The sequence below is a fragment of the Oncorhynchus gorbuscha genome, linkage group LG01 (genome assembly GCF_021184085.1).
Source record: "Oncorhynchus gorbuscha isolate QuinsamMale2020 ecotype Even-year linkage group LG01, OgorEven_v1.0, whole genome shotgun sequence".
Taxonomy (NCBI): domain Eukaryota; kingdom Metazoa; phylum Chordata; class Actinopteri; order Salmoniformes; family Salmonidae; genus Oncorhynchus; species Oncorhynchus gorbuscha.
The window spans coordinates 68,502,567-68,516,378 of NC_060173.1; the positions used below are offsets into that span (position 1 = coordinate 68,502,567).

General features: G+C 40.8%; 1 protein-coding gene across 3 annotated transcripts in view; it reads left to right on the top strand.

The window, feature by feature from the left end:
- nalcn (sodium leak channel, non-selective) overlaps positions 1-13,812 on the top strand; it is a 286,480-nt gene that overhangs the window by 233,915 nt on the left and 38,753 nt on the right. For all 3 annotated transcript variants that reach the window (XM_046358989.1, XM_046359008.1, XM_046358998.1), the window contains 4 exons: positions 135-257; positions 4,269-4,322; positions 4,960-5,080; positions 13,280-13,411. In XM_046358989.1, coding sequence (XP_046214945.1) covers positions 135-257; positions 4,269-4,322; positions 4,960-5,080; positions 13,280-13,411 — 430 coding nt within the window. The remainder of the gene's footprint in view (positions 1-134; positions 258-4,268; positions 4,323-4,959; positions 5,081-13,279; positions 13,412-13,812) is intronic.

Below are 13,812 nucleotides of genomic sequence, written 5' to 3' on the forward strand. Positions count from 1 at the left end.
GTGTGTGTGTGTGTGTGTGTGTGTGTGTGTGTGTGTGTGTGTGTGTGTGTGTGTGTGTGTGTGTGTGTGTGTGTGTGTGTGTGTGTGTGTGTGTGTGTGTGTGTGTGTAACTTTGTTTGTGTGTGTGTGAGCAGCAAGGTCCAGGAAGAGGAACTGAGGGAGAACCATCCTTACTTTGACAAACCTCTCTTCATTGTGGGGAGAGAGCACCGCTTCAGAAACTTCTGTAGGACTGTCGTGCGGGCACGCTTCAATGCGTAAGTTAAGACGATTACTTGCTCTGAGGCTGTAGACCAGAGGAGAACGACTGTTCAAGGCAGACCACGGTACTGCAGGCATTATTTTCAGAAAACAGGATCCCCCGTTATACTGAATAGAAAAATGAAGTTCAAGGCAGACCACGGTACTGCAGGCATTATTTTCAGAAAACATGATCCCCCGTTATACTGAATAGAAAAATGGCAATCTCTGTGGTCAATCATCGTATAAACAAAACAAATTTACAAGAGAATCATGGTGCCAATAATTGTTTCTATTACACCAGATGGTCGTTGAACTGACTATTTTTCAATCGCACACAGAAAGAGTTATAAGGATAATTGAGTTGCTAATGGCAGCCTGCAGTACCCTGGTCGGACTTCAACTTGAGTTACTCAATAAGAGGGTTCCTGGAGTAGCTTAAACTGTGTTATGTCTCCATGAGACGCCATCTTAACCGACTTCCTTTGGCTTCAATGCTCTTAATGGACTATCTATTCAATTGACTATCTGCATTGACCCTTTTATTTAATGGATTATTTTTGCACTGACTATTCACACTCACAGGACCCAGACACACACACACACACACACACACACACACACACACACACACACACACACACACACACACACACACACACACACACACACACACACACACACACACACACACACACACACACACACACACACACACACACACACACACACACACACACACACACACACACACACGCGCACACAATTAATTTGCTCACACATAAAACGCAGACACATTCATACTGACAATACACACGCACACCCACACACATACAATCATCATATGCGCTACTGCTACTCTGTTTATCATAAACCTGATGCCTAGTCGCTAGGGATGTAACGATTCACTGATACAGTCCCTGATTCAAATGTTTAAGATACCGATCCAAATGTAGCATGCATCGGTCAGAAAATAGTTTCAAACGATGCGTATCGCAAATAAGAAATGTTTTGGGCTCTTTCTTTCTACCTTCTGAAAATACCTAGTAATTTAGCATGCCAAACACACCTAGGGAATATCAGTAGCCTAGTCAGACCTCACACTTTGCCCAGCTCCGCTCGGAAGAGTGCGAGGTACGTGGCCTGTTCAAATGCTAAAATGGCTTGCGCAATATTAGGCTTTATTAGTTGAGTGACAGTTGAGTGACAATGTCATTTGCTGGGTTATTAGTATCTATGCACTATTGAAAAAGTAAGCTATACTTTTTTAATTGTTCAGGTTCACCATCAGCAATAGTTATGGTAGTTTTGCTTTAAACAATCAGTGTATGTATATGGTCATTTTTTGACATACAGGGTAAAGTTAATTTCAAAATAAGGAATTACTTTTGCGAGGCGCACTGCATGGCCAAAGCGGGAAGAGAACAGAAGCTCACTAAAAATGTCCAAATGGTGAAAACCTTTTGGTATTGAGATGGGGGTGAAATTCAAAGTTGTGCTACATATTAATTGAATATGTCACAGCTCATTTGTAAACAATAAATATTGATAGATTACTAGCTCAAACACTTAATCTGCAAAAATGACAAGTTAATTAGTGGGTGATGGTAATTTCAGAACCAAAGACCACATTGCCCTCCCTAATCTGATAGTAGTAGTGGGGTGGTAGATACCTAGTATCCCTTATGGCTCAGATCAGGTGCCTACATAGTATACACACCATATACATACATCACGCACACAGTACACACATGCACACACACACACACACTGTACACTCACAGTACATACACACACACACAGTACATACACATACACACACAGTGCAAACACACACACACAGTACATACACACACACTGTATACTCACAGTACATACACACACACAGTACATACACACACAGTACACACATGCACACACACACACACACAAACACACACACTGTACACTCACAGTACATACACACACAAAGTGCAAAACACACACACACAGTTTATACACACACACATACACAGTACGTACACACACAGTAGATACACCATAGGCATAAATTGTTACAGTAAGATGCTGAGTGTGAGGTTTCCCCTGCCCTCTGTGTTCTCTCACACCCTACAGATCTGCCCAGCAGCCCAGAGGCTATTTGACTGCATGGGAAAGCCCTGGCTGTCTATAACCCTCTATTGATCTAACACACACAAACACAGAAGTCAGCTCAGACAGATCAGAGAGGCCCACCTCATCAGCAGCAGATTTTTATTAGAAATGGAAAATGGATGTGTTAGTGCATCGTATCGCATCGAACAGAGTTGATTAATTCTCCAATCAAACCAAATCGCACCGAATCGTTTCAAACTAATACGCTTCATTCCTGTATGATATCGTAGCTCCCTTTATCTAGATATGTATTGAATCATCTTGAAAGGGGGGGAAAGCATATCACTACTATTCACCTTACCTTACAGTAATCAATCAAATGTATTTATAACGCTTTTTCATCAACAGTTGTCATAAAGTGCTTATACAGAAACTCTATAGGGGAAAGCCCTGCCTCCAGTTGTTTGCTTAGAAATTCTAGGAACAAAATGAGGCCTGCATCTTGTGTGTGTAACTGTTTTAAAGTCACCATTGGCCCCATGGTGAAATCCCTGAGCGGTTTCCTTCCTCTCCGGGAACTGAGTTAGACAAGACTGATGTATCTTTGTCGTGACTGGGTGTATTGATACACCACCCAAAGTGTAATAAATAACTACACAATGCTTAAAGGGATATTCAATGTCTGCTTTATTTTGATTTTGACACATTAAGCAAATTCTTACTAGTGAATGTATTTAGGCTTGCCATAACGAAGAGTTTGAATACTTAATGACTCAAGACATTTCAGCTTTTCATTTTTAATTAATTTGTCAACGTAAAAATAAACATACTTCCACTTTGACATTATGGGGTATTGTGTGTAGGCTAGTGACACACAATCTTAATTTAATCCATTATAAATGCATGCTGTAACACAACAAAATGTGGAAAAAGTTAAGGGGTGTGAATACTTTCTGAATGCACTGTATATAGTGAAAACAATAGTGGTCCTAGAACGGAACCTTTAGGAACACCGAAACGTACGATTGTTTTGTCAGAGGACAAAACATCCACAAAGACGAACTGATATCTTTGTGACAGATAGGATCTAAACTAGTCAAGAACTTGTCTGCATAGACCAATCAGGGTATCCAGTCTCTCCAAAGAATGTGGTAATCAATTATATGAAAGCGCCACTAAGGTCTAGGAGCATGAGGACAGACACAGAGCTTTGGTCTGACGCCATTAAAATGACAGATCTACCTTTACCTTTACCTTTACCACTCCAGTGTCCCTGCACATGTAGATATGGTCTTGACACTAACCCTGTATATAGTTTACTTACTATATACAGGGTTGTGTTCTTTTTATGTATATTTATTGTATGTTTTTGTTCTACTTTACATTATTTTGTAGTACTACTGATATTGATTACTGCATTGTTGGGAAAGAGCTTGCAAGAAAGGCATTTCACTGTACTTGTGCACGTGACAATAACACTTGAAACTTGGGAAACTATTGAGTCTGTACATAGGAATGAATGGTGTCATGTGATCGATGGCTTTGTCCATTCATATATACATTCATTGCTGTAGACTCATATGGTGTCTAACATCTAAGGGCAAGCCAATCACAGGCAACGATTGCAATAGCATGTTAAACCGGCACAATGTCTTCGGATGAGTTGTAATAAGTTTAGCACTTAGGGGGACTTGTCAGCAAAAAATTGAAAAGAGGAGGGGTGCGCACCGACCAAGGCAGAAGTGTTCAAGAACAAGGCTCTAACAGTGAAAAACATTCATATTTACTATAGCTCAAGGCACTCTATTACTTTGCTCATACCCATGTATTCTGTGCTGCAATGTAAAAGTGCTACCCAAACTGTTTTAGCAACACATGCTATGAAAATAAAATCTAATCTGTTTTCATGTCTATTTGTTTGTCCATTTGTCCAGATCCAAAACAGATCCGATAACAGGAGCGGTGAACTCCAAATACCACCAGCTTTAGTAAGTCTTCTACTCCCATTGTTGATGGGTAAATATTGCATAATCGGGTTGTTTCTCTTATTCTGTCTTGTTGTTTATCTAAAAACAATAACCAATCTCTTATGAGGGATGACGATTGCGAAAAATGAAAAAGTTGTGAAATAGGTTTTTAACATTGCATAAACTGATTGGAGTTCTGCCCAGGTTCCCAGGCTTCCAGCTCTGGTTATCAAACAACGAGATAGAAATGAATTTATCTGGGTGCCAGGGGACTTTCATATAGATCTAGCTGGGATAGTGCTGTAGGGCTGCAGTGCGGTCGGATACATGCACGAGCACAAGCACACGCAATGCACGCATTAGCATACAGACACATAACACAAACTATGCATATGTGCAACAACGCGAACACACACACTCAGGCATGCACACTTAATCACAGTCCTTAGATGATCCCACTCATTATGGAGTCTGTGTGTGAGGTTTTACATAAGTCATATTTCATCAGAATTGAAACAAAGTAGCATGGCCCACTTACAACTCACACTGCAGTGATGGGTCTACTAAGAATCTGCATGTGTGTGTTCCTTACTAAACTAGTGTGTGCGTATGCCTGTGTGTGTGTGTTGTGTGCCTGTATGTGTTCTTTATTCCTCAGTGATCTCCTGGGGCTGGTCACCTATCTGGACTGGGTGATGATCGTAGTGACCATCTGCTCCTGTATCTCCATGATGTTTGAGTCTCCTTTCACCAGGGTCATGCATGTACCCACTCTACAGGTAACTGATATACTGTAGCTGTCATCCATGTCCACCGCGTGACACACACGCACACTCATTGCATACTGTGTAGACCAGTGGTCACCAACCTTTTCTGAGTCAAGATCACTTTCACAGTCAAAAAGCAAGCTGAGATCTACCGCTCAGAATGACTTTAACCTAATAAAAACAGTTATTTAGGAATGAGATTTGTGCAGTTGGCCTAGCCTGTAAATATTGTTCTTCTCAGACCATATTATATTTCAAAACACCAGCTTTGATAACAAAATAGATCAGTTGGTTTAGCACTTGCGAGGCACAGCTGAGCATAAATTTAAATAATTTGCTAATAATTTGATTTTGTATTTTACTGGACTTATGGAACCTGCATCTGATAGTCATGGTGCTGGGAGCTAAAAAAAAACGGTGAAATCAGGACGTCGGTGATCTTCAGGAAAGTCAGAGCTCTAGAAAGATGCCAGAGTTTCCGACTGAGAATTCCGAGTTGGATGACCGTTCAAAACTATTTTTCCCAGTCGGATCTCGTTTTTTTACTGAGAACCTAGTTGTTTTGAACACGGCATTAGTCTCAGCAAAGGGAGAGAGAGAGCAGCAGAGGGTCTGTCTCTCACGGTCCCTGCTCTCTCCTTCCTTTCCTCCGGTGAGACTGACCGGAGACACCGCCTCCCACGGTCCCTGTTCTCTCCTTCCTTTCCTCCAGTGAGACTGACCGGAGACACCGCCTCCCATGGTCCCTGCTCTCTCCTTCCTTTCCTCCGGTGAGACTGACCAGAGACACCGCCTCTTACGGTCCCTGCTCTCTCCTTCCTTTCCTCCAGTGAGACTGACCGGAGACACCGCCTCCCATGGTCCCTGCTCTCTCCTTCCTTTCCTCCAGTGAGACTGACCGGAGACACCACCTCCCACGGTCCCTGCTCTCTCCTTCCTTTCCTCCAGTGAGACTGACCGGAGACACCGCCTCCCATGGTCCCTGCTCTCTCCTTCCTTTCCTCCAGTGAGACTGACCGGAGACACCACCTCCCACGGTCCCTGCTCTCTCCTTCCTTTCCTCCAGTGAGACTGACCGGAGACACCGCCTCCCATGGTCCCTGCTCTCTCCTTCCTTTCCTCCTGTGAGACTGACCAGAGACACCGCCTCTTACGGTCCCTGCTCTCTCCTTCCTTTCCTCCGGTGAGACTGACCAGAGACACCGTCTTCTACGGTGAAACTCGAGTTGCATCTGCCTCATGCACAAATTCATGTTGTTCCTATGACCAAAGAAAGTGAAATATTCCTCGATATTAAACACGACGAGCTGCTAATAATAATGCAAGGTCATTGCAGCTGCAGTGCGAGTGGGGAAAAGAGTGTTTTATATTTTGTAATAGTGTTGATTAAAAACATTGTTGACAGTGCTGAATAAACTTAGACATGAACTGGCTCATAAAAACAGCAGCTCTTTGCTGTATTCTATAACAGTCTCTCTCTGGTCATGGTTTTAAAAGTTATGAAATCTCACGTAGGTTCACTTTGCTGTGGCCAGGGTTGAGGAAGCTGAAGACACGGTGATTTGAGCTATCCGATTGGCCAGTGCAACAGGCGCACTTGATTTAGCCACAGTTCCCCGGTCCATCGGGTAGATGGGGTTTGTCTTTTCAGACAAATTAAATGCTTCAAAATGGGGACAATTTGATGGTGCGCAAAGTATCTGAATCAAGTGCACCTATCGCCTAGCAAAGAAAGGAGTGCAAGCCTTTATCTTTGGCTTTTTTACAGAAATGTTTGGTGATCGACTAGGAATGCCTTGAAAATCGACCAGTTGGTGACCACTGGCTAGATGAGAAACAATAGGATGCTCAGAAAAATAAATGGATGAGTGGGTTGGAGGAAGGATGGAGGAATGGATTAATGGACATACATGACCGACCGGCTTGATTCTGTCGTATGTAGCAAAATTTGAAATTGTGTTTTTTACATTAGATAAAAGTAGAGACTCAGAGCTAGAAAATGGTATATCATACACTACAGTTGAGGAACAATGGGAAAGTAATTCTGCTTTGAAAGTTGATAAACTTGTAACCTCACTTTTGAGAAAAACGGCCCTTGAATGTTTTAGTAAACCTACTGGAGAGCTCCTCTTTTTCTACACCCATTCAGCATCGTTCACACCCTCTTAAGCCCCACCCATTTCTTTAAGGATTGACAAGTGAGGCCATGTACTTAACAACCAAGGATTTAAAGTCTAAAGATTGGTTTATACTACAGGTGTATTCGTAAATTCAATCTGGGGTGCCCTGGGCGTTCGTAAACTCAGCATTGTCAGATTGTCAGTTCGTAAATTCAGAGCATTTCGCTCTCGGAGCAATCAGAGAGCACACTGAATGCTCTGGCCGAGGAGTAGACTTGATCTGAGCATTCCGACATAACAACAACACTCAAGCTACCAAGCTAACTGGCTAACATTAACTAGCTTGGTAGCTACTTCCAGAACAGCTCACTCTGTCCAGCAGAGCTGGTTAGGCTGTTTTTATGTTATCTAGAGTAGAGTTTGACCGACTAATCGGAATGGCCGATTAATTAGGGCTGATTTCAAGTTTTCATAACAATCGGAAATCGGTATTTTTGGATGCCGATTTGGCCAATATTTTTTTTTTACATCTTTATTTAACTAGGCTAGTCATTTAAGAACACATTCTTATTTTCAATGATGACCTAGGTACGGTGGGTTAACTGCCTTGTTCAGGGGCAGCACGACAGATTTTTACCTTGTCAGCTCGGGGATTCAATCTTGCAACCTTACAGTTAACCAATCCAATGCTCCTCACGAGGAGCCTGCCTGTTACGTGACTGCAGTAAGAAGCCAAGGTAAGTTGCTACTTATCTTATAAAAAATGATAAACATTTTGTTTTCGAGATAATAGTTTCCGGATTTGACCATATTAATTACCTAAGGCTCGTATTTCTGTCTGTTATTATGTTATAATTAAGTCTTTGATTTGATAGAGCAGTCTGACTGAGCGATGTTTGGCACCAGCAGGCTCGTAATCATTCATTCAAACAGCACTTTCGTGCGTTTTGCCAGCAGCTCTTCGCTCTGCTTCAAGCATTGCGCTGTTTATGACTTCAAGCCTATCAACTCCCGAGATTAGGCTGGTGTAACCGATGTGAAATGGCTAGCTAGTTAGCGGGTGCACGCTAATAGCGTTTCAAACGTAACTCGCTCTGAGACTTGGAGTAGTTGTTCCTCTTGCTCTGCATGGGTAACGCTGCTTCGAGGGTGGCTGTTGTCGATGTGTTCCTGGTTCGAGCCCAGGTAGGATCGAGGAGAGGGATGGAAGCTATACTGTTACACTGGCAAAACTAAAGTGCCTATAAGAACATCTAATAGTCAAAGGTATATGAAATACAAATCGTATAGAGAGAAATAGTCCTATAATTCCTATAATAACTACAACCTAAAACTTCTTACCTGTGAATATTGAAGACTCATGTTAAAAGGAATCACCAGCTTTCATATGTTCTCATGTTTTGAGCAAGGCACTTAAACGTTAGCTTTCTTACATGGCACATATTGCACTTTTACTTTCTTCTCCAACACTTTGCTTTTGCATTATTTAAACCGAATTGAACATGTTTTATTATTTATTTGAGGCTAAATTTATTTTATTGATGTATTATATTAAGTTAAAATAAGTGTTCATTCAGTATTGTTTTAATTGTCATTATTACAATTAAACTTTAAATATTGGCCGATTTAATCGGTATCAGCTATTTTTGGGGTCCTCCAATAATCGGTATCGGCATTGAAAAATCATAATCGGTCGACCTCTAATCCAGAGCGTTGGTGACTAACTGTGCTGCTGGCAACAATTTAACTACGCTTTTTTGCTGACGTTTACTGATGCCTGCCATATTCAACGGGTGTTGAGCATTCATAAATTAGTCAGTTATTCTGGGCTCTGGCACACTCAGAAGAGAGTGCTCTGGAATCGGAGTAGATAGCCAGAGATAATTGACCAGCTATGTCTAATGACAGTTGTCACAGTGACCTCATGAACATTCTATTGAAATGGTTACTTGCATAGATGGAGTCTTTTGTTTAGACATGTATCTAGCTAACTAAACAATTAACCATATCCCAACTCATAACGTTACTACCCTGCATGAATCTGCAAGTAGCTAACCAACCAAGTTCAATGTTAGCTAGCTAACATTAGGCAATAACTAGCAATGCAAATGGCTCTGAGATAGGAATAATAATAATATTATGGTATGGGCATGCATAAGCAATGGACAGCGAACACAATGACATTTTATCAATGGCACTTTGAATGCACAGAGATACCGTGACGATCCTGAGGCCCATTATTCCAGTTTACACCAATATCTAAAAACTTTGCACAGCCATTGAAAAGGAGTGGGACAACATTTCACTGGTCACAATCAACAGATTGATCTCTGGGTGGAAGAGATGTGTCGCGCTGCATGAATCAAATGGTGGTCACACCAGATACTGACTGGTTTTCTTAACCATGCCTAGGGCTGTGGCAATCATGACATTGTGTCAATCGGTGATTGTGAAGCAAATAACTGCCGGTCTCATGGTAATTTAACGTTTATTAACTTAAACCCATTTAGCATCTCCTGGCTTCCACATATAGCCTACAAGCCACTGATGCAGACCTTTGGAACATCTAAATTGTAAAAAGTCTAATAAATCCATGTAATATAGCCTACACATTCCCAATAAACCCATTATGTATTTTAGACAGGTCTAAAGAAAAATGATATGAAGAAAATGTAGTCTATTTCAGAAGAACAGAAGAACATACTCTGAGTTGTACTTAGGTTAGGCCCCGATCTGGATGTGGGGACACTAGTTCATTTAGCAGACAAGATTTGCTTAATAATTCGATGGCATTATTTTCTATTATTTTATAGAATGAAGAATGCAATTGAACATAGATGAATGAAATAGAAAGGATATTTTCTCCAAACGATTTGAGGGAGTGTACACATGCAGCTATTGTGTGTTGAGCTGTTAACAAAGAAACAGCTACTCCTATATGCTTAATTTAGAGTTATTTAAATGTTGGGCTATATGTTTAGATTTTTATTACATTCTTAGGCTGCATGATGCAACTCTAATGATGATTTGAAAAAAGCATGAAAGGCATGAGCTCTGCTTAGTTTTTTTGCGCAGGCTACAGCTGTACACACTTAATCAGTCTCTCATTCACAATTTGACAAGCACTTGATAATGCCTCGAATTCCCCGGCTGCACCCCCTTTGTGTGGCCGTAATGCCCCCTAACAAAATCCATGCCTTTTGCGGCCAGTGGCCATTGTGCCCTTGGGCTGGATATAATAATTATAATTCTCTTCACCCGGCTGCCTGCCGAAGCACTTCTCACTCACATGACTCTGTCACATGATCGGGTCTTTCTCACAGGCTACAAGTGAAGACAGACACATTGGGTACGCAATTGCGCATGTCCTTATCCAATTCCAAGGTACATATTGAAGATGTTGTAAGAACTGTCCACATTTACTTTTTGTCAGCCAACAAGGTGAGTAGGGCTAACAAACAGCAAAAGCACTAGCCTATGTCAATCTACTAGTAACAAGCAGACAAAGTTTAGCTTAAAATGTTGATAAACTATTTCCTGCTCTTCCTCACATTATAAGCGCAGCAATCTGCACACGGAAGTAGGCTATAAGCACAAATGTTCCTATAGAAGGAAAACACCACTCTCAAAAGTAACAACAAAAGTCATTATGCATGTAATGCTTTTTTTATGAAGGTGCATTTCTATGGTGAGAATAATCTTCCCAAAACTTGAAACTAACGCACTGTGTAGGTATGCCAGTTAGGCTCTACACCCATTGTAAAGCAGATGTAAGGGGCTTAATTTGAACAGAACATATAGACCTATGGGCTACACGAGGTGTACGACAATGATTTGAAAAAGTTGCAAAAAAGGTAATGCGCTGTATCTTGCCTTAAGCTGGGCATCATTCACAAGTGATAATATATCATTTATAATTGATAGGCTAATATTGTCACCCATCACACTGTTTTTGATTTAATCTTGTCTTTACATATACAGTACTAGTCAAATGTTTGGACACACCTACTAATTTTCACTATTTTCTACATTGTAGAATAATAGTGAATACATCAAAACTCTGAAATAACAGATGGAAACATCTAGTAGACAAAAAAGTGTTAAACAAATGAAAATATATTTTATATTTGAGATTTTTCAAAGTAGCCACCCTTTGCCTTGATGACAGCTCTTGGCATTCTCTCAACTAAATTCATGAGGTAGCATTTCAATGAAAAAGTGTGCCTTGTTAAAAATTAATTTGTGAAATTTATTTCCTTCTTAATTATTTGAGCCAATCAGTTGTGTTGTGACAAGGTAGGGGTGGTTTACAGAAGATAGCCCTATTTGGTAAAAGACCAAGTCCATATTATGGCAAGAATAGCTCAAATAAGCAAAGAGAAATGACAGTCCATCATTACTTTAAGATATAAAGGTCAGTCAATCCGGAATATTTCAAGAACTTTTAAAGTTTCTTCAAGTGCAGTCGCAAAAACCATCAAGCGCTCTGATGAAACTGGTTCTCATGAGGACCGCTGTAACGCTGAGTGTGCGCTGAGAGTCGGGAAGCAAGTTCAGGTAGTGAATCATTCAATAAATAAATGAAAACATAATACAAAACCAGACACACGAACAATGCACAGACATGAATCTGAAACAGAAAAAAAGACGCCTGGGGAAGGAACCAAAGGGAGTGACATAAACAGGGCAGTGAATCAGGGAGATGATGGAGTCCGGGTGAGTGTCATAATGCACGTAACGATGGTGACAGGTGTGCGCCATAACGAGCAGCCTGGTGACCTAAAGGCCAGAGAGGGAGTACACGTGACAACTCCCACAGGAATGGAAGACCCAGAGTTACCTCTGCTGCAGAGGATAAGTTCATTAGAGTTAACTGCACCTCAGATTGCAGCCCAAATAAATGCTTCAAAGAGTTAAAGTAACAGACACATCTCAACATGAACGGTTTAGAGGAGACTGTGGGAATCGGGCCTTCATGGTCTAATTGCTGCAAAGAAACCACTACTAAAGGATACCAATAAGAAGATTAGACTTGCTTGGGCCAAGAAACACGAGCAATGGATATTAGACCGGTGGAAATTTGTGATTTTTGGTTCCAACAGCAGTGTCTTACACAACCTCCAGGCTGTGTAAGGGCTATTTGATCAAGAAGGAGAGTGATGGAGTGCTGCATCAGATGACCTGGCCTCCATGATCAACCGGCCTCAAGCCAATTGAGATGGTTTGGGATGAGTAAGACTGCATAGTGAAGGAAAAGCAGCCAACAAGTGCTCAGCATATGTGGGAACTCCTTCAAGACTGTTGGAAAAGTATTCCAGTTGAAGCTGGTTGAGAGAATGCCAAGAGTGTGCAAATTATTATTATTTTTTGTTATTAAAATGTTTATTTAACCTTTATTTAACTAGGCAAGTGTAACTGGGCATGTTATCAAGTAAAAAGGTGGCTACTTTGAATAATATAAAATAGATTTAGATTTGTTTTTTTTTAAATGGGTTAATATATGATTCTGTATGTTGTTGTTTTTGTTACATAGTTTTGTTGTCTTCACTATTATTCTACAATGTAGAAAATAGTAAAAAAGAAAGAACATCCCTTGAATGAATAGACTGGTAATGTACTAAATAATATATGTGTGTAATTTGTTTTGATTTAGAATGGACCATTACCATGCCCCTGTCTCTAAACAGAGGCAGCAGAAAGAGTCCTCCATTTGCACTTGAGTAGCAAATGGAGGACTCTTTTCCCGTGGTTCATTTAAAAAAAATATTTGTTTTATATATTATTGTTCAGTAAACAGTAGATACAACTTATTGTACAGAGTTACCTACTGTGCAACCTTTTTGTGCTGCTAACTTTAACCCGGCCCCAGAGATGAGGGTCTACACACTAAAAGGGTTCTTTGGCTGGGCCCATAGGAGAACCCTTTTGGGTTCCATATACCTGCAACCAAAAAGGGTCATTCGAAGGCTTCTCTGATTGGGATTCTATAGTGTAGAGATGGATGAGGACAAGGCTTCAACCTGAATACATGAAGGTTGAATGAATAAATAAATAACATATTTATTGGAGCTTAATGTCTGGTGTGTTTCAGATAGGAGAGTATGTCTTTGTCATCTTCATGAGTATCGAGCTGAACCTGAAGATCATGGCGGACGGCCTGTTCTTTACTCCTACAGCCGTCATCAGAGACTTTGGAGGAGTCATGGACATCTTCATCTACCTCGTAAGTTCATGGATTTGGATTCATATAGCACTTTTTTTACTGATAATCAAAGAACTTGACATTGTATGTGGAAAACTCACCTCAACCACCACCAATATATGGGTGATGCCACGGCAGCCATTTTGCGCCAGAAAGCTCACAACGCATCAGGTATCACGATATGTAATTGCAACCAGTTTTGCCAGCTTAGGGGAAATGTTGCAACGGGAGATTCTTACAGAATGTTTTTTGTATTTACCTAAAGAAAGGATGGTCTCTGATTGGCTTTCCAAGTAAAGTATATTCCTCTAGAATACACCTTGATGTTTCTAGACTCCCATAAAGGGTATTCCATGTGACTTTGGAGTGGACATAATATGCCTTTTTTTAGAATAATGAAAAGATACATTCTTCATGTGAGA